Source organism: Oryctolagus cuniculus, chromosome 3 (genome assembly GCF_964237555.1).
Source record: "Oryctolagus cuniculus chromosome 3, mOryCun1.1, whole genome shotgun sequence".
NCBI lineage: Eukaryota > Metazoa > Chordata > Mammalia > Lagomorpha > Leporidae > Oryctolagus > Oryctolagus cuniculus.
The window spans coordinates 174572514-174593297 of NC_091434.1; the positions used below are offsets into that span (position 1 = coordinate 174572514).

General features: G+C 54.0%; 1 protein-coding gene across 3 annotated transcripts; it reads left to right on the plus strand.

Annotated features, from left to right (window-relative positions):
* The first annotated feature begins 512 nt into the window (after positions 1-512).
* On the plus strand, positions 513-20216 carry PDIA4 (protein disulfide isomerase family A member 4). Of its 3 annotated transcripts, none has more exons than XM_051839385.2 (10): positions 513-1014; positions 6679-6844; positions 8339-8544; positions 11525-11663; positions 13219-13424; positions 13564-13722; positions 15597-15748; positions 17917-18073; positions 18471-18704; positions 19447-20216. In XM_051839385.2, exons 1-10 carry the CDS (start codon positions 630-632, stop codon positions 19860-19862), a joined length of 2220 nt encoding a protein of 739 aa, XP_051695345.2. In that variant the 5' UTR covers positions 513-629; the 3' UTR covers positions 19863-20216. The 3 variants fall into 3 exon arrangements, with proteins under 3 accessions (XP_051695345.2, XP_051695344.2, XP_051695346.2); XM_051839384.2 differs by having other exon boundaries at positions 519-1014; positions 6664-6844; XM_051839386.2 differs by having other exon boundaries at positions 519-1014; positions 6664-6844; positions 11525-11662; positions 13204-13341.
* Positions 20217-20784: the final 568 nt, after the last annotated feature.

The following is a 20784-nucleotide window of genomic DNA, read 5'->3' on the forward strand; positions in this document are numbered from 1 at the left end:
AAAGTCCTACCTAAGTTTCTTCTCCCAAGAGAGACGATCTTGGCCACAGAACCACAAGCAACCCTATTCGGAGCTGTGCAAAAAAAAACACGTGCACGCTCTGTCTGGTACTTCCCGTGCAGAAAGTCACCAGAGGACTAAGGAACGTGAGGCGGCGTAGAGGCGATGCCCTGGCTAGTTCGCGGAAGACACCTTGGAAAGCATCTCCCTCGAATCCCGGGGCCAGGAGAGGAAACGCAGACTTCTAGTAGCTCAAGCTGAAAGAAAGCAGCCGAGAAGCCCACGAACGTAAAAGCGCTCTCGGGAGTCCCGCGCTCGCTCCTCCGCCCGCCTGGCTCGACCACCTCCCGGAGCCCCGGCGAACCAGGCGGACGGCGGTAAGGACACGCGTTCTTCCGGCCGAGTTCCGACACCAGAGCGCGCTCAGCGCAGCCCCCGCTTCCCAGGCACCGCCCACCTTCCCGCCGGCCAATCGGACCCCGAGGCGTCATCAGACCCCGCCCCGCCGGGCGCGGCTCGCCGCCTTTGTTCTCCCCCCCGCTCCCGGTCTCGGCCTGTGCGCTCCCCGCAAACCGAGTGGCAGGCTCTGATTGGTGGCCGCGACGCAGCCAATCAGAAGGGGGCACCTCATGTTAGAGCTCGGAGTTTTAAACGCGCTGACGAGGGGCGCGCGGAGCACTGGGGGTGTCGGTGGCGAGGAGAGGCCTGGGTGCGTGGGCGGTGCCACGGCTCGTGCGCCCTGCGTCGCGCGGGGATTGGCCAGCCCGCTGCTTCCTCCGCCCCCAGCCAATCGCCTGGGAGGACTTCCTGGAGGGTTTTCCCGCCCCTCAGTGTCGCTCGGGGGACCAGGGGCCGTGGGCCTGACCCGGAGTGCGGAGCCCTCAGCGGCACTGGGCGCGGGCTGGCGGCGCTCCGCTCTTGCAGCCATGAGGCCCCGGAAAGCCTGCCTGCTGGTCCTGCTCTTCGCGCTGGCGCAGCTGTTGGCTGTGGCGAGCGCCGGGGAAGCGGACGAAGGTGAGCGGACGGGCGCGCCGGGCCGGGCCGGGGAGAGCGGCGTGCGCCGCGCGGGACTGGGCCGGGGCGTGGGCACGCATCCCCTCCAGGACTGTCCGCGGTCTCAGGGCGGTCGGGGAGCCAGGATCGCCCTGGGCATCCCGGGACAGGAGCGCGGCCGGGGCTGCTGGACGCCGGGCCAGCCGAGGCAGGGGGTGCGAAGCTGGCTCCGTGTCCCCAACTTGGATTGTCCTCCAGGCTCCCGGCCCTCCGTCCGCTCCTGGGAAGGGCCAGCACTTACGGGCGAACACGCGTGGGGGGGTGTGAACGTGGGAGCGAGCCAAGGAGGACCCACTCGGGCACCTCACGCGGGCGTGAAGACCGGAGTGGGAGCCCTCCGCAGCCCCTGCGAGCGGCACGCGTTCTACTTTTAAACGCGGGATCCCTGGCTCCGCGGGTCATTAACCCAGACGTCCTGCTTTGAGGGGGAGAGGGAGGCTCGGTGTTCGTCTTCGGGAAACCGGAGATAACCAGCATTTCCTTAGCGCTGACGCCGGGTCCTGCCGATGCAGCAGGCACCCGCTGTGGCAGGAACAACACGCAGCTCCAGGTCATTGCCTGCGAGCTTCGAAATCGGCTGGCCGCAGACAGCAGAGAACTGTGAACATTAGAAGTCCTTGCTGGAAAAATAACTGTTCCTGGAGAACAGCATGTTCCAGGGCTGCTAGTAGCAACCCTTCTCCCTGTCACTGAGCTTACTGGGTTTGTCCCAATATAAATAAACCCCTCTTCTAATGTGAACTTGCGGGAGAAACGTGAACTTTACACTCTTTCAGACACGTTGGGCCATTTCTGTGTGGGTCACGAATTTAAGAGAGCCTTTGCCCAAATAGGAAAGGAAGAGCCAACACCCTGTGAAAGAAACACCTGTGGGAAGGAAACAGGTAGCAGTGCTGTCTTGGGACCTTTATGTAAATTCAGAGACCCAAAAAAAACCGCCCTGAAGCAGACTCTGCGTTTTAAGCGAGTTCTTCATGGCTCAAGGGCAGAGAAAACTTTGGAAGGCACGTTAAAGTTAGGTGTATGTGGAGGGTACTTTTTGCAACATAGAAAATAGCTTTGCCTTGGGTTTGACCCGGCAGTTCTGTTTGGGGGGTGATTCTGGAGAGACTGGGAGAGAGGCAAACTTTGGTGAGATGTCGGGCTGTTACAGACAGGGAGGGGTTTTTCCTGTGGGTTGCTTGCCCCAGAATCCCTGGGGTCCTGGCTGCCAAGGACAGTCCTCCAGGGCAGGTCCTCTGGGGAGGGACTGTAGCATTTATCTGGACTCTTTCCCCATCCTTGAGGGAACCCTTGGCCCACCATTTTCTCTGGTTATCACGGGTCACTTGTGCAACACGTGTATCTGGGGACTGTACCTACCTCTTAACCACTACAGTCCAAGTCTTTAGGCTTCCCCCTCCTCCACCCCATTACTGGATGTGATAGCACAGTGGTGTCTGGGCACCTAAGTCGTGTGTGTGTGTGTGTGTGTGTGTGTATTACTAAGTAGCTCCTAAGCCTGGTTGATTTGAGCCTCAGGTTGCAGGACTTTCTCAGGATAGAGGTCACCTGCCCTCTTCACATCCTTCCAGGTTAAATAGAGTATTTTGCTCTTCTTTCTTATCTGCATTTGTTTAGGGTTGCATCTGTTTAGATGTAAAAGTAAGTGGAAATTCACTTGTCTGTTATGTTAAGGAACTATAAAACCGCCCCTTATTTTCTTTCCTGAGAAGTAATTATATTCAGAGCCTGAAAGAAGTGGGAGGCCTGGATGATTCCACCTACAGCCTTCAGTGTTTGGGAGGAGAAGCTGATGAGACAACACAGCATGGCAGTTAGGGCGGGAGGACCCACCACCTAGCCCTGGTAGCTTTGGGATCCTGGGCAAGTGACTCAAGTTCTCAGTGCCACTCTTTCTTTCTCTAGAGTACGTGTGACAGACTTCCCTCAAGGGGTGGAAATAATGCGTTTGAGCTTGGCACAGGGCCTGGCACATACTATTAACCATAGTGGTAAATAGCTGATAACAATTTTCGTACTTTCTGTCTTTGCTATAAACCAACCTGTAATGGCGTAATAGCAGTAATTTATCCTGCTGTTGATTGGAGAGTCAGCGGCTGAAGAGTGGAGTGAGGACATCCTGGAAGTCATGGCCTGCATCCAGGCTGGGCCGGGGTCCCTTACTGCTGTCAGCTGTGTGCCGTGGAGTGGGGGGGTTGCAGCAACCTGGCTAGGTTGGCACGTTTTGGGAGCAGCCTTCCCGTGCAGGCTGAGCAGGTGGCTGTGCACGGGAAGGCTTCATTTGACCCGTGCTGCCGAGGCTCATACCCTTTCAGAAGGTGCTGGGAGGTTTTCAGTGAAGCCCAGGGAAAAGTAGTCTCCCCGTTAAAATGTGGGGTGTTTTCCTTGTGGAGGTGCGTGGATTTCCGGTAAAAATACAGAGGCAGCACCTTCTCAAAGTGCAGAGGAATAAGTCCTGGGTTGTCACTCACTTGGGGGCAATGAGAAGATAGGAACCACGCCTTGACACAGTTGAGAGGCGTTAATTATATAGGGCCCCTTGAAACATTCTGTCTTCAGAGTTCATTAATTATAGAGGGAATGTACTGTGCATTTGTTTGTCCTTAAAACATACTCGTTTTATTGAAGTGTCCAGAAATAAGATGCCTCTTAGGAATGCTGTGTCCCGTGTCAGCTCACTGACACCCATTGAGCACTCCATCACTAGTAGTGTAGAGTCCACTTCAGGCTGAGCGGAGGTAAGGAAGCATCTTGACATTTCCTTCTTGTAAATTTCACTCTGGACAGGCCGTCCCCACGTGGCTATGACTTAAGGCTTTTCGCTGTAAAGTAAATCTGAACACCTGTGTATTGAGTGGATTGTTGAGTTGCTCTTCCTCTAGACTGGACAGTGGACTAAGTTCCCCTGTTCTTCCTTTCCAACCTTACTCCAGTCTTTCCGTTTGCCTGCATGGGAAGTCCGTTCTTTTCCTGGGCAGAGCGGCCAGACGGGAGAGCTCAAATGGCCCATAAACCCTTCCTCACTGGCCACAGCGGACCTTCAGCTGGCGCCAGCGCACAGATCAGATCACAGGGTAGAGAATGGTGCTCCCAGGCCCCCTGCTGCCAGCTTGAACATTCTTGAGTCACGCCCCCAGGTCATTTGCCCCCAGGTCATTTGCAGGAGTGAGGGGTATTCAGACTAGCCTTGGGGAAGCCTTGTGACTAGCACCTGGCTGGACAGAGCTGCTGTAGCCACCGATTCCTGGGCACACCAGGAACAATGACCCCAGAGAACCAGTGTTGCGTTCCAAGGTCCTCTGATTTCTTGAGGACTGGGCCGTATAGTGTGGGCTTCCGGTCACAAGTAGAAGGGATTTTGGTCTGGTGTGTGTGTAAAGAAACGAGCTTAGGCCATCAGCCCTGGAATGGATGGTTACTTGCCACTTCGATTTAGTCTTAATTAATAACATCAGAGCAAGATGTGTATTTTAACCTCATGGGGTTCTTTTCCGGGAAGTGTAAATAGACCAGAAAGTGTCTCTGTGCACTGCTAAGCAGAGGTTCTTTTGCTCCCGGTCCCCTTCCCACCCCCAGGGGTCTAGAAGGATTTGGTTAGGGATTTGGGAACAGGGCGAGCAGCTGCCTTCTGTTCCCCTGGGAGACATGGGGAAAGCACTTGTGGGTCTCTCACACTCAGAGGTGGGCTGTTCCCATGCAGTCGCCCAAGAGTAGCGAGGCCGTGCTAGCGGGGCCGGAGCCCAGGTTGTCTTCTGCTGTGTCCTGTCCTCCCAGGGCACCTGGGCACCTGGCTCTTCTGTTCTGGGTTCATGGTGGGGAGGAAAGTAGGTGGCAGGAGAACCACGAAGCCAGCTTGGAGCCTGTTTCTCAAATCAGAGCTTGCTTTCCGTGTTTTAGAGCTGTCTGTCCCTCTTTCAATAAGGGAGTGAGTTACCTTAGTTTGGAGAGAGGGGCAGGGGTGTCTAAGGGGTAAGGGTTGGTGAGCTGTGACTGCAGAGGGATGGGCCTCTCTGTAGTTTGCAGGTGGGTAAATTTCAATGAGCATGAATCAAGCTGCCCACCCACCAAGGCCTGGGAGTAGAATGAGCAGCAGGGTGTGTGTATGTGTGTTGGGGGGGGCCTGTGGGGATTCTCCCTCTTCCCAGCACTTGCAGACCCTAGGGGTCCAGGATCCTGAGGGCAGGTGTTCCTGCCCTCACCTTGTCCACAGCTCCCAGCAGTAACTAGCACTGTTGATTTATCTCTCGGGAAGCCTCTCCAAAGGAGAATAATTGGCCCCTTGAAACATTCTGGCTTCAGAGTTCATGAATTATCCCTCTGGCTGCACTCAGTTCTTTTCATGATGTGACAGTAGCTGGAGAACCCTATTAATAAGAACTGTAGTGGGGCCGGTGCTGTGGCATAGCAGGTAAAGCCACCACCTGCAGTGCTGGCATCCCATATGGGTTCTGGTTGGAGTCCTGGCTGTTCTACTTCCAATCCAGCTCCCTGCTATGGCCTGGGAAAGCAGTGGAAGATGGCCTGAGTACTTGGGCCTCTGCACCTATGTGGGAAACCTGGAAGAAGCTCCCAGCTCCTGGCTTCGGCTTGGCCCAGCTCCAGCTGTTTTGGCCATTTGGGGAGAGACCCAGTGGATGGCATATCTCTATCTCTCCCTCTCTTGTGTAACTTTGCCTTTCAGATAAATAAGTAAACCTTAATAAATAACCCTAATTCCACAATTCCTTTTGTCTGTATGTGGCCATTTGCCCAAAAGAAATTAAGTTAAACCTTCACAGTAAGACATACTGTTTCTCACATTCTGGGAAGAAAATTTTGCTTCCAAGCAAAGGTGTAATTTTATATATATTTTAAAACTTTTTTATTTGAAAGGCAGAGTATGTGTATGTGTGAGAAAGAAAGAAAGCTCTCCCATCTGCTGGTTCACTCAAGGGCATGGAGGAGCCAGGGCTGGGCCAGGCCAAAGCCAGGAGCCTAGAACTTAATCCAGGTCTCCTGCCTGGGTGGCACTCCAGTGACGGGATGTGGGTGTCTCAGCTACTGCACCGAATACTTGTATATTTTTGGTACATTATGTGGCCCCTCAATTCATCATCTCAAAATAATTTCCACCCCGGAGACTAAGCAGGGAGACTGTAGAGGTAAGACGTGATTCCTCATCCTCTTCCCCTTCGTATTTTCCGTTTCCCTTGACCTGTAGGGCTTTACAAGTACGAGATAAATGCCTCTCCATTTCAGAAGTTAAGTTAGTATTCAGTCCCCCACCGTGGAAAGTTGAGAATGAGTATTTGTTTCCTGTTTGTACTGTTTTGGGGGCCACGGGAGGTTCTGTGGAAGGCAGAACAGGGCGGAGGACTGAGTGGGGAAGCAGCTGGTCCTGCCTTCCAAATCCCACTGGGACATTTGGACATTAAATTTGAGGCTGTGGTTTTCACACATCGTGTAGCTGTGAATCCTAACTGGTCCTTAGTGCCTTGTTGAGGGATGTGACCACCCATCTCTGGATCCCCTGGGCCACACACTTTGAGGCTTTTTTTTTTTTTTGGAGTCTAGGAAGGTTCTAAAGAGTGGCTGGCTTCCTAACCACTCTGGATATTTTCCACTCAGATTCTTCTGTTACAGAAAATGCCATTGAGGATGAAGAGGAAGAGGAGGAGGATGAAGATGATGAAGAGGAAGACGATTTGGAAGTTAAGGAAGAAAACGGCGTCCTGGTCCTGAATGATGCAAACTTTGATAACTTTGTGGCTGACAAAGACACGGTGCTGCTGGAGTTCTACGCCCCGTGGTAAGGACAGGCAGCCTGTGCCGCAGCCGGCCGGCGCCTGGGCTGCGCCTTCTCCCCACGGCGGGTGGGAGCGCTGCCTGCAGGAACTCATCCTCTTCATTGAGGAACTGCTCTGTGTTGAATGAGGAGCCTACGAGGAAGGCAGTCTCCTCTTGTTTCCAGGGGCGGGGTTTAAATTTGGATCCATCCTGATAGTTGCGGCTGGGCACAGGCATTTAACACGTGGTGTTGACACAGAGACTGGGGCTAGGACTGGCCAGGTCCTTGTTCCATATTCCATCCCTGGGTCATACACCTCCCTCTTCTCTGGCCGCATAGGGCTGGTATTTAGGTGGCTGCCCCAAGTGCATACTGTTGGCCTGCGTGGCACTCCACACCTTTTCCTGTCTTTGGCCTATCGTGATGTGGTATGTGGTAACTCGTCTCCCTGCCCCCAGCTCTCTTCTGTTTTATGTCTCATAACCCCTTCTTTTCTCTCTCTTGCCTTCTCTGTTTCATTTCTGAGGTAAAAGGATATGTGCAGGTGTTGTTTGTCTAGTGCCTGATGTTCAAGCTTAGTTCAAACATTTATGTAAAGTATGTAGGAGTGAGTGTTTTACCTAGTGGTTAAGATTCCTGTTGACACCTGTGTGCCTTACGGCAGTGCCTGGCTTTGAGTCCTGGCTCTGCTCCTGATCCTACTTTCCTGCTAATGCACACCCTGGAAGGCGGTAGGTCATGGCTCAAGAGGTTGGGTCTCTGCCACCCACACGGGAGACCTGGATTGATTTCCCAGCTCCTAACTTTGGCCTAGCCCAGCCTGACCATTGCAGGCATTTGTGGTACGAACTAGCAGATGGGACCAAATCTGTGTCTGTCTCTCTGTATTACAAATAAATAAATAAATATCTAGTTCTTTTAACAGGGTTACGAGATTATGTAATTTCTGTTTTATGGATCAGCAGTCTCAAACTCTTTGGTTTCAGGGCTCCTTAACATTCCTAAAAATGTAGAACTCCAAGAGCTTTGTGTGTGCATTGTGCTTACCAGTTTTAGCCACATTAGAAATTAAAACCAAGGAGTTCTGAAAGAGTTTATTCATTTTAAAATTACAACAGCCCAATACACATTAACATCAGAAGGCTGACATGCTTGTCAGTCAGGGTGGCTCTGGAAAACCCCAGTGCACACTCAGAAGAGTGACAGGGACAGTATCTTACATGAAGGATTCTGACCTCGTGGACTCCTCGAGAAGGGGTCATTGGACCAAGCATTGCAAGACTTAGAGATGAAAAATGGAGGTTGAGCAGTGTTTAAAGTGTTTGCCCAGGGCGGAGCTGACCTCAAACCATGGACAGTTGGACGTCCAAGCCCCTCATGCCTCCCTCCACTGTGTCCCATGTGTCTCTCCTTTAACTGCATGTTCCTTCCTAAAGCTCCCATTTTTGTATGCATCAATTTAAATTTCCAAGAGGACAATTAACCTATTTCTCCCTCCCTAAATTTAATCCTTAGGTGTGGACATTGCAAACAGTTTGCTCCAGAATATGAAAAAATTGCCAAAGTCTTGAAGGAAAATGATCCTCCCATTGCTGTGGCTAAGATTGACGCGACTTCAGCGTCCATGCTGGCCAGCAGGTTTGACGTGAGTGGCTATCCCACCATCAAGATCCTTAAGAAGGGGCAGGCCGTCGACTACGAGGGCTCCAGGACGCAGGAAGGTGAGCTGGCACCTGAGTTGTTGGAGGATCTGGGGCCAGGACACTCTTCCCTGGGAACACAAGGTGGGGGGAGGGGTGTGGTGAGCACTTGGATAATAGAGGGAAAGGAGGAAAAGTTGAACAGACCCGAGACTGGCTTCCCCAAGACAGCAGCTCTACTGCACAGCTTAGGGCAACGGAGATCTCCGTTAACTTGTCCTTGGGTGGGAGGAGCGTCTTCCCCATTCTAGACCGTTGAAAGTGAGGATCTAGAACAGGAGTGCTAAGAGATGATATCAATGTCCATGGTTTCTGGAGTTCTAGAGCAGTGGTTCTCAGTGTTCACGTGCATCAGGGTCCCCCAGAGGGCTTGCTCAAATGAGTTTCTGGTTCAGTGAGTTTCAAGTTGGACCAGATAACTGGCATTCCTTACAGGCGCCCAGGGCTCGCCAAGCCTTGTACTGAGAACCACTGGTGCAGAGTGCCGATTCAGGGCTCTGCCGGCACCTTCCCCTGGGCCTGATGGATTGCTGCCTGGCTCAGATTAGGCACTGTACTTTTTTTTTTTTTTTTTGACAGGCGGAGTGGACAGTGAGAGAGACAGAAAGGTCTTCCTTTACCGTTGGTTCACCCTGCAATGGTCGCTGCAGCTGGCGCACTGCACTGATCCAATGGCAGGAGCCAGGTGCTTCTTCTGGTCTCCCATGGGGTGCAGGGCCCAAGCACCTGGGCCATCCTCCACTGCACTCCCGTGCCACTGCAGAGAGCTGGCCTGGAAGAGGGGCAACCGGGACAGAATCCGGTGCCCCAACTGGGACTAGAACCCGGGGTGCCGGCGCCGCAGGCAGAGATTAGCCTAGTGAGCCGCGGCGCTGGCCAAGGCACTGTACATTTTATTAAATGAATGAACAAGGAAAACTGTAACATCCTTCAGCGAGACCCTCTTTCTTATTTTCACTTTATTAGACAGAGACAGAGATCTCCCATTTGCCTGTTTACTCCCCAAATGCCTGTAATAGCCTGGGCTGGGCCAGGCTGAAGTCGGGAGTCTGGAACTCAATCCATGTCTCACACGTGGATGGCAGGGACTTGAGCCTTCACCTTGCCACCTCCAGGGGTGCACGTTAACACAAAGAAGGATAAGAAGCTTAGGAGTACTCGAGCTGGGACGCCTGAATGCCGGGCAGCACCGCTAGCTGCTGCACCAAATGCCCACCCCCGCGTCTTATCACCACCAACGACAGCACCAGCAAAGTGATGCTGCGTTGTCCTTTCCCAGTGTGGAATGGGGGGAGGACGTTGAATGGGGTCCACTTCTTTAAAGCCACAAAACAGGCACGTGTGCTGGGCCTTAGACTCTCGGGTGGACCCTGAGACCAGGTGGACGTGTTGTCGGAGCCCCGTCCAGCTGGTGTGAGAATCTCTCCTCTGCTCCTGGAGCACTGGACCCATCGTGGGTGCCCAAAGAAAACAGCGTCGCTTCCTTCGATGCTGAATTTCACAGTGTATTTGTCTGTTAACTAGGAAACGTATGTATTTGCTTCATAATTCAAAGAGGTGGCGCTGTGAATCCTCTTTTAGAATAAGTCATCTCCCCTCCAGGAATGTGACTAGTGTGGTCTTCAGACATATTTTGTACACATAAAAGCAAGTATGTTTTTGTGTGTATATAATTTTTCTCATTTTTACACAATCATGAGCTTATCTTAAATACCATGCTGCACCTTCATGCTTTTATTTAACAAATATATCTTGGCTGTATCAGTACATAAGGAACCTGATCTAAAAGCAGGTTTAGGGGCGGGTATTTGGGACAACAGTTCAGGCACCGCTTGTAATACTTGCACCCTTTATCAGAGCACTAGCTTCAGGTCCCAGCTCCGTTCCCAATTCTGGCTCCCTGCAAACACACACCCTAGAAGGCAACAGGTGATGGCTCAAGTACTTGGGTTCCTGCCACCTATGTGGGAGAACCCAGATGGAGTTCCACAATCTTGATTCCTGGCTTCAACTGGTAAAGTTGAAGTGAACCAGAGGATGGAAGATCTGTGTCTCTGTCTTTCTCTGTTTCTCTGCCTTTGAGATAAATAAAAATAAGTGATAAAAAGTAAAACAGGTTGAAAGTAAATCGACGTATCTACTTGGAGGTCTGTGCCCAGTGTTTGACCGTGAGAAGCATGGCCCACTAGGACAGCGCAGTCCAAAGCGGGCCCCTCACTTCACGGGCACTCCCCTCCAAGTGTCTTAAGGGGTGGCCCCCTCAGGTTCACTGGCTGAAGTCTGGGTGTGGGGAGGGGCGCACAGCTTGTGCGTGGACACACTGTAGTGCTTTAGTCGGAAGGCTTCTGTGTCGCAGCAGTCGGTCTCCAGAATTGCCTTCCTGGTGGATTCTGCAACGGGCACAGAGAGTGTGTAGCCCTGATCCTGGGAAGCACCTGCCAGGGTTTTTGTCAGGACACGTTCTTGTGTCCTACTCTGCTTGTGGAATCCGTTTTGGGGAATGAGGCCACAAGCTCCTGCTCGTCTTTGACATTTTTCTTGATTTTTGCACTCCTGCTGGATGGGTATGACTGAATACTGTATACCATGTTTTGTACACGGTAGGGGATGCCCCAGATTGTATTAATGGGCACATGTGGTCCAAGTCATTAGGAGGCAGCACTCGGGGTTTACCTGCAGCTGGTCCCATAGTCTGGGAATAAAGGAAGTCTCATTTGACAGGTGGATCTTAGGTCATCTGGAGAAGCCTACAGCTTGTCTGTGTAGTGGCAGAAATGTGCCAGGTGGCTGCTGGGAAACAGTGGGCCTCCCCACTCTGAACTGTGTCCTTCAAACTGCAGGGGTGGCCCTGGCTAGGGATGCAGTTGGATTTCAGGTCACATCCCCTGGTCTCCGAGGCCACTGCCACTTTCTCTGGCCCCATCCCTATCTGCCCCTGGGTGAGGTGAAGGACTTGCCAACTCAGGGTCTCCTCATACTCAGCCTGTTTGCTTTCTTTCAGAAATTGTTGCCAAGGTCAAAGAGGTCTCCCAGCCCAACTGGACTCCCCCACCGGAAGTCACACTTGTGTTGACCAAAGATAACTTTGATGATGTTGTGAATGATGCAGATATCATCTTGGTGGAGTTTTATGCCCCATGGTAAGATGGGTATGAGTTTCACACTGTTAGGGTGTTGGTGCGGCCCTTTGCAGATTCAGCACTCTGCTGGGCCCTGGGTGAGAGTGTGGCAGGCAGACGGACAACAGGCCTCTGCAAGTTGCAGGGCCAAGCTGCGGCACCAAGTCTTGTGGAAGAGGGTCATTGTGGGGACGGGTAAGGAGAGAGGTGCCAGGGGAGCAGGGACCCCAATGCTAGGAGATGGCAGAAAGAAAAGCACAGTGGGAGGTAATGCCTGTGTGAGATGCCCAGTTTGAGGACCCAAGGTGGCTGCTGCTACCCTCCTTCCTGGGGAGGAGGGCAGGGAACAGAGGTATGACCAGTGGCATGGGTGAGCCAGGGAAGCAGTGCGGGGATCTGAGTGCAGCTCCACACGAGGATGTCAACTTTTCTAAGAACTAGCCCAAGGTACCAGTTAGGAGGAATTTGTCATGGGTCACCTGACATGGTGGTTCTAGTTACTGAGCGGGCCTGTTATTTATTTGAATGTACTGTGTAGACTAGGATGAAATCCAACAAACTGTGAATCTGGAATAGGAACCATCAGGCCAAGAATGGCCTCTAGTGCATGTATTGTGTGGATGGGCTTTGGGGATCAGCAAGAGAGGAATTGGGCCTGGAGTCCATAGGCTGGGGCTGATGCGTGGTGGGCAGGGTCGCACCTTCTGCATGGTGAGGGTGGGTTTGGCCAGGGCAGCCTTGCTCCAGCCAGTGCCTGGGTGTGCCCAAACCTGATGGTCTCTGGATTTTACAGCAAAAACCACCACATCCAGTAATCAGTGGGTACAGCAAGAAAAAGAGAAGACAGATGGGTGGTATTTTTTTTTAAAGATTCATTTTTATTTATTTGAAAGTCAAAATTAGAGGGAGAGACAAACCATCTGCTGGTTCACTCCCCAAATTGACCACAACAGTTAGGGCTGTGCCAGGCCAAAGCCCGGAGCCCAGAGCTTCCTCCGGGTCTCCCATGTGGGTGGCAGGGATCCAAGCACTTGGGCCATCTGCTGCTGCTCTCCCAGGTGCGCAAGCAGGGAGCTGAATTGGAAGTAGAGGAGGGTATGGGAGGTTGGCATCGCAGGCAGTGGCCTAACCCACTATGCCTCAGCGCTGAGTGACATATGGGTTTTGGAAGAGGAAAATGAACTGGCTTCTACCAGTCTACCCTTCTCAGGGTAGACCTCGCGTCTCCTGGCTTGCCCGTGGCTCTCCCTGTGCCACAGTCCTGGTGCTCCTGTCTGCATGTGTGTACACGTGTGAGGCGAACGTGATAACCACTACGCTACGGAAACACGCTATGCGTGTATGTGTGTGTGCACGCCCTCCCCCAGGGTGTGAATGGCTCCGAGGAGGCTCACGTCTTCATCCTGCTGGTGTCTCCTGAGGGGCGTTGTGCAGTGGCCTCACCTAGCAGACGTTAGGGTTTGCAGGTTGGGACAGTCGTGAGACACAGGATGGGTTTCTGCACCTTACTTGGCCTGGGAAGGGGGTGAGTCTGCAGTGCAGCAGGTCCCTGACAGAACTGGCTTCCTCCTGGCAGGTGTGGGCACTGCAAGAAGCTCGCCCCCGAGTACGAGAAGGCAGCCAAGGAGCTCAGCAAGCGCACGCCCCCAATTCCCCTGGCAAAAGTCGACGCCACGGCAGAAACAGACCTGGCCAAGAGGTTCGATGTGTCTGGCTACCCGACCCTGAAAATCTTCCGCAAAGGAAAGCCTTTTGACTACAATGGCCCACGAGAAAAATATGGTACTCCGCTTCCTTCTCTGCTGCCACCGTGGGGAAGGGCGGCTCCCTGCCAGGCCACTGCCCCTGGAAGGGCTGGGGGCAGGGGGCAGGGGGCAGGCAGTTCTGAGGTCCCCTTCTCAGAGGCGTGCTTTGTTCCCAGGGATCGTTGACTACATGATCGAGCAGTCCGGGCCTCCCTCCAAGGAGGTTCCGACCCTGAAGCAGGTCCAGGAATTCCTGAAGGACGGAGATGATGTCATCATCATTGGGGTCTTTAAGGGGGAGAGTGACCCAGCGTACCAGCAGTATCAGGATGCTGGTAAGTTGTGACTGCGGGCTGAGCGACGCGCACCTCTGCCGGACCGTGGGAAGTTGGCATCAGTGTAGGGAGTGACTTGGTGGGAGAACCGAGGTGGTGTCTGTGGGAATAAGCTTTCCCTTTGGGGCTGAGTTGGTCGCTGTTGCCTTCACTGTACATGGATGGTGTGATCACACTGGGCGTGGAGCGGACCCTCCGTGCCATCTCCCTGCTGGTCGCTCAAAGGAGGGGAGGAGCAGGTCAGACTCATCCAGCTCACTGTCTGCCTTCCTCACTTGAGGAGCCCCCTCCCCAGGACCCCCTGCAAGAGGGAAAGGCTGCTGACCCATAACGTGAGGGTCCGTCAAATGTAAAAGAGCAACATTCGGGGCTGCAGCCCACCACCTCTGGGAGGGGGGATTTAAACCCCATGAAGGGGGTGGGCATTTGACCTAGTAGTTAAGATGCCCACATGCCGGCCGGCGCCGCGGCTCACTAGGCTAATCCTCCACCTTGCGGCGCCGGCACACCGGGTTCTAGTCCCGGTCGGGGCGCCGGATTCTGTCCCAGTTGCCCCTCTTCCAGGCCAGCTCTCTGCTGTGGCCAGGGAGTGCAGTGGAGGATGGCCCAAGTCCTTGGGCCCTGCACCCCATGGGAGACCAGGAGAAGTACCTGGCTCCTGCCATTGGATCGGCGTGGTGCACCGGCCACGGCAGCCATTGGAGGGTGAAGCAATGGCAAAGGAAGACCTTTCTCACTGTCCACTCTGCCTGTCAAAAAAAAAAAAAAAGAAGAAGATGCCCACATGCCATAATAGCGTGTGGGTTTGGTACCCAGCTCTGGCTCCTGGTTCCAGCTCCTGCTGATACAGACCATGTGAGGCAGCAGTGATGGCTCAAGTCATTGGGCTCCTGCCACCCCCATGGGAGACCTGGAGTGAGTTCCTGGCCTTGGCCTAGCTGGAATGTGGAGAGTGAACCAGCAGACCAGCAGATGGGAATGTGGGGTTTGTGTCTGTGCACATGTGCATGCATCTCTCCCACTTCCCTGTGAGGATACTGGATGTGAAAACAACACAGGGAGGAGGGCCAGCGCTGTGGCACAGCAGGTAAAGCCGCCACCTACGGTGCCAGCATCCCATACGGGTGCCGGTGTAAGTCCTGGCTGCTCCACTTCTGATCAGCTCTCTGCTATGGCCTGAGAAAGCAGTAGAAGATGGGCCCTGGGACACGTGTGGGAAACCCAGAAGAAGCTCCTGGCTTCAGATTGGCCCAGCTCCAGCTGTTGGAGCCATTTTGGGTCTGAACCAGCAAATAGAAGACTGACCTCCCTCCCTCCCTTTCTCTCTCTCTCTTCTGTCTCTCTCTCCCTCTCTCCCCCCGTGCCTTCCCTCCCTCCCTTTCTTTTTCTCTCTCTCCCTCCCTTCCCCCACTCCCTTCCTCCCCCCTCTCCCTCCCTCTCTCTCTCCCTCTCTCTCTCCCTCTCTCTCTCTCTCTCTCTCTAACTTTGCCTTTCAAATACATAAATACAGCACAGGGACCTGGGCACATGTGGCACCTGCCTGTCAGCCAGGGCATGCTGTTGTCCAGGGGGTGTGTGCAGTGCTCCTGGTAGGCACAGTCAGCCGTCGCTGCTGACATCAGCTCTGAGCCTCTCTGGGAAACATCTGGTTTATTTGACACATTCCAAGACCACAGGACTTAGATACTACACCTGCACAGAATTTTTCAGAACAAACTCTTCAAGTGCTCAAGCTCCGGTGTTGTCCACACAGATTTTATGGTGGTGATTATACTGCTTGGGCATTTGCTCTGGCTGATCAGGGTAACAAATTAAACTTCAGTTGTGTGAGCAATTTGATAAATTACATTTTATCATTCTGATAATTTTTTCAGCTAACAACCTGAGAGAAGATTACAAATTTCACCATACTTTCAGCACTGAAATAGCGAAGTTCTTGAAGGTGTCCCCAGGGAAGTTGGTGGTAATGCAGCCTGAGAAGTTCCAGTCCAAGTATGAGCCCAGGACCAATGTGTTGGACATTCAGGTGCGTGGCGGTTCTCTGGGGCCCATGACGGGCACCTGGCAGGCCTGAGGATTCTGGGGTTTTGACGCCTGGTTTTGTCCTGTCTGTAGAGTCTGGAGTGTCTTTCCGAGCCCCACCTACCCTACGTCACTGGTTAAGAGGCAGGTTGCCTGAAGGCACGGGAAGGGAGCGCAGCCAGCAGGTGGCTTGTCGTCCTGGTCTGCAGGAGGGGCAGCGTTGGGAACGCAGGTGTGCCTGGCACATCCTGGGACAAAGGCCCTGGCAAAGCTCCACTTGCTTTTGCCAGAACAATTGTTCCCGCTCCTCATATCTCCTGGAAGGCAAACGCTGGTCTCCCTCGGCACCCATTCAACTGCAGGCTTAGCCAGTGTGTAGCCAGGTGTGTTGCTGGGGCTTGAGCCAAGCCTTGTTTGCTGGCAGGTCAAGGGCAGGCCCTTTTGTTCCCTGGATGGAGCTGCTGAGCTTAACACATGGATTTTTGCCTTTCCAATCCCCCACTCCAGACCCACTCACTTCCTCTTCCTAAAGGGAGTGACGCATTCAGCTGTAGAAGAGATCACCCATTCCAGGATGGGCCTGGGTCCAGCTTAGGGTTCCAGGGGCGTCACCAGATAGACCTCGGGTTTGGAGGGAGTTGCAGATGCCAGATCTGAGGCTGCAGAGAGAGTTCTGGAACCCGTCCTGGACAGCGCAGCAGGTGGAAGCAGAGCTGAGAAGGAGAGGCAGGAGCGTTTCCCGAGCTCTGCGGACCCCCGGCACTGGGTCCCTGCTGTTTGGGTGAAGACCTGGAGGAGGAGAGGGCCAGGCAGGGCACTCAGGAGGTAGGAGCGTCAGGAAACGAGGAACGTGGTGGTGCCTTGTTCCCAACCCAAGCCAGTGGCTGTTCTGTTCTGTTCTGTTCTGTACTTTCATTTGCTTACTAGGGAGGTAGAACTTTTTATAATTTTGTTGTCTTTTTTTTTTTTTTGCCACATTGGTTGTGTTTTGCCATTTTTCTAGTAGTCTATCTTTTACTTAATGATTTGTAAGAAGTCTTTGAAATCGTTCACTGTGTATGCCACAAAGGTTTTTCCCACCTTGTCATTTCTGTGATACTTCTTACCAATGATTTTCATGTAGTCAAATTTAATCTGTTTTTACCCTTATGGTGTTCACCTTTTGTATTATGTATGAACTTTTTTTTATTAACATGCAATACTTGTGCATTTTTGTGGGCTACAGCAGAACATTTCAACACACAAATACAGCACAAACCAGTCAACCCAGGCAACTAGGCTGTCCATTTCTTTTCTTTGTCTTGCTGTGCTGTGGAACTGGTGCTTGTTACTTCTATCTGACTGCATTTGGGTACCCTTGTCTGGCCTCCCCCGGCCCCCTCTCTGCACCCCAGGTCAGGTTCCAGCTCTCCTGTCCCTCGTCCTCTTCCGTCGGTCCTTGATGGTGTTGCTCATTTGTCTGCCGCATCTCTTTCTCTGTGCCCTCTTCTTGGTGTAGGGCAGCTGCTGCGACTCCTCCCTCGGCCTCTCTCATCCAGAGATACAGAGCTGGGGTCCTCTTGGAGGGTGGAGGCGTGGGCCCCAGGGGATCAGGCCTAGCTCTCTGCAGGAGTGCATGCATTGGGAGAAGCAGCCCTTGACCCCCAGAGATGGACAGGTTCCATGTGCCCGGTCTTTGAAGCACACGGCTGCGCTTTTTGCGTCTTCTGAGTGAAGATCACTTCCGGGACTGCTGCCTGGGAGTAAAGCCTTCGTCTTGCTGTGGCTTCCAGGGCCGCCGCCTCTGCCTTTCCCACCTGGTGCCAGCAGGCTTGAGGCGGTTTCTCCAGGCAGAACGCGGTGTCACGGGGCCTCGCTTAGGAAGTGTACCTCTCGGGGCTGTGGTGACGACCAGGCCAGCCGCACGGATCCGTCCATGTGCATGGCAGAGAGCCAGGCCTTCCTTGAGCAGCCACGGGGCCTGGTGAGGCCAGAGCCAAAGGACAGTGTGCCACGAAGCACGCTAGTGTTCACAGCGGGAGAAGGCTCCAACAGCCAAGGGAGTGGCTGGGCAGTGCTGAGAGGGGCTGGCCCGGTGTTGTGCTTCCCCAGACTGGGCCCTTCCACTGCCCATACAGGCCTCTGTGTCGCGATGCTCACTAACGCCCCTCTCGTCCATCCCCTCTGGAGCAGGGTTCCACGGAGGGATCGGCCATCAAGGACCACGTAGTGAAGCACGCCCTGCCGCTGGTTGGCCACCGCAAGACCTCCAACGACGCCAAGCGCTACACCAAGCGCCCCCTGGTGGTCGTGTACTACGGCGTGGACTTCAGCTTCGATTACAGAGCGGGTGAGGGGCTCCCACCAAGAGCTGCATGGGGGAGGGCGCCTCACTCCTTTAGAGATCTGCCCTGGGGCCCTGGCAGGTTGTGGCGCAGGTTGATTTAAATTTATGGCTTTGAGATCATCTTTATGCTGTGCTGCGTAACTGTCCCTTCTCCTTCCCTTCTAGAGAAGCTTAGAGCTGAGGCCTCACCTGAGGGGGACCAGACCAGCCTCCAGCCCTGGCAGTGGCTGTGTCGCCCCGGCACAGGTCCCCTGGGCTTGCAGCCGTGGCCCAGCTGTGCTCACAGCACGTGCGTCTCTCAGGACGCTTCCCTGCGACTGCTGTAGAGCCGGGGCTGGTGCCCTGTCAGAAGGTCAGTGGCAGCCTTGACCCTGAGCTCACAGCCCTTGGTCTGTTGCAGCCACTCAGTTTTGGCGGAGCAAAGTCCTGGAGGTGGCCAAGGACTTCCCCGAGTACACCTTTGCCATCGCCGACGAGGAGGACTACGCCGCGGAGGTGAAGGACCTGGGCCTCAGCGAGAGTGGGGAGGATGTCAACGCGGCCATCCTGGACGAGAGCGGCAGGAAGTTCGCCATGGAGCCCGAGGAGTTCGATTCGGACGTCCTCCGCGAGTTCGTCACAGCTTTCAAAAAAGGTCAGCCTGGGCGGGGGTGGGGCAGCCCTGAGCCCCCTCCCGTGCACGCTGTGTGCCGGGCAGGGCCCCGTGTAGCCTGAACTGCAGGTACCAGGACGGCAAGCGTTGTGGGACGTGTAGGGTTCTTGCTTTTCCTTCCAACAGCTCCTCCGTCTTTTGGCTCTGTGGCCTCAGAGCCCGACCAGGAGCCGCCTCTTTCCCAGCCGTTCGCTGTCCTGGACCTAAGGGACGGGAGGACAGAGCCAGACCCCAGCTCTGTGCTTGCTTTCCTTCTTTGAGACAAAGAACTGAGATGTCTTAGAAATTTTAAGAAGCCTTATTGTAAAAATCTGGGTTTAGACCGCAGTTAGGTGTGTGTGGAAGGCCTGCTTTGATCCTGGTTGAACACGGCCCCAGTGGCTGGTGTTCGCCACATGGCAGGCAGGCCACGCTGCCTTGGAGCTTTCCTCACGGGGCTCCCGGGCTCTGGGGCCCGTTACACCGAGTGTAGGGTTCACCTGCCCCTGCTGGCAGGGACTGGAGAGCAAAGATGGGGGTAAGCAGAGAAATAAGGTGCCCATTGTTGGGGTGAGGCTCTGGAGGACAAGGCCCTTCCTGGCCCTTCCAGCACATGACTCACCCCTTCCGACGGCATCACCGTGCCCTGTGTCGCACGGCCCTGCTGCCTGGTCCAGTTAGCGCAGCCAGGGTCCAGGACCTCTCCAGCACTGACCGTGCCTTCCCCACTTGCTCTCCTTGGCAGGAAAACTGAAACCAGTCATCAAGTCCCAGCCAGTGCCCAAGAACAACAAGGGACCCGTCCAGGTCGTGGTGGGGAAGACCTTCGACTCCATCGTGATGGACCCCAAGAAGGATGTACTCATTGAGTTCTACGCTCCATGGTGCGGGCACTGCAAGCAGCTGGAACCCATCTACACCAGCCTGGCCAAGAAGTACAAGAGCCACAAGGGCCTGGTCATCGCCAAGATGGACGCCACCGCCAACGACATCACCAGCGACCGCTACAAGGTGGATGGCTTCCCCACCATCTACTTCGCCCCCCGTGGGGACAAAAAGAACCCAATTAAGTTTGAGGGTGGAGACAGAGATTTGGAGCATTTGAGCCAGTTTGTAGATGAACACACCACAGCACAGAGCCGGACCAAGGAGGAGCTTTGAAGGCCTAGGCGTCTGCGGAGGGCGGGGGGACCAGACGCTTTTGCAGACTTGGCCGGGGCGCGAGGGAGCCCTGCGGGCCAAGGCCGTGGTGCAAGGGCGGGATCGTGACCCTTTGGCCGTTTTTATACTTTGGTATTTCAGCTCACATTCTGAATACTGAGTAGCCGTGAATGACTCGATAGTTTAGTTCAGATTTTTATGGAGGATACATTTATTTTTATCATTTGGGGTTTGATTTTTTTTTTTTGGCCTTCCACTTTCTTTAATATTTCCTCAAAGCTGATAAGTTGAATCTTTTCTGTGTGACAATGTTTTCTTTTTTAATTTAAAGTTTAAAAAACCTTTGCCAAACCATGTTTGTCTTGCCTTTTATTGTCTCATTGTCCGAGGAGTGGTTTCCTTGGGATTTGACTGGCGGTGTGTTTTAGTGTGGTGAGAGGTGTCACTGAGCACTGTGCTGTGGCACCGTCCTGGCCTGCTTTGTGCACGTGCCTTCCAGGCAGGACACCAGGGGCTGCAGATGGAGCAGCATTGCCCAGGTCTCCCCAACCTGTCCCTGCCAGAAGAGATGTACCCAGACACAGACGCAGATACTTCAGGGCAGGGGGAAAGACAGGGACAGACAGAACTATTAAAAATCTACCTCCTGACTGTCGGAAAACACCTGCTGTGACTGGGAGCAGAGGGTTTGGGTGGAAGCCAAAGGAGGGCCTGGCCTGGGCCTGTTGGGCAGGGTGCGGGTTGCCACCCCTGATCCTGAACGCCCTGGGCATGGGAGTTTCAGGAGTGTATGGCAGGTTGAGGGCTGGGACCAGAGGGCAGCCCCTGGCCTTCGTCCTATTGCATCTCCCTTGTACGAAAGCAGGTGTCGGAGCAAGGGAGTGAGTGATGGGCCGGCTGCACCCAGTACTGAAAGGGTGGG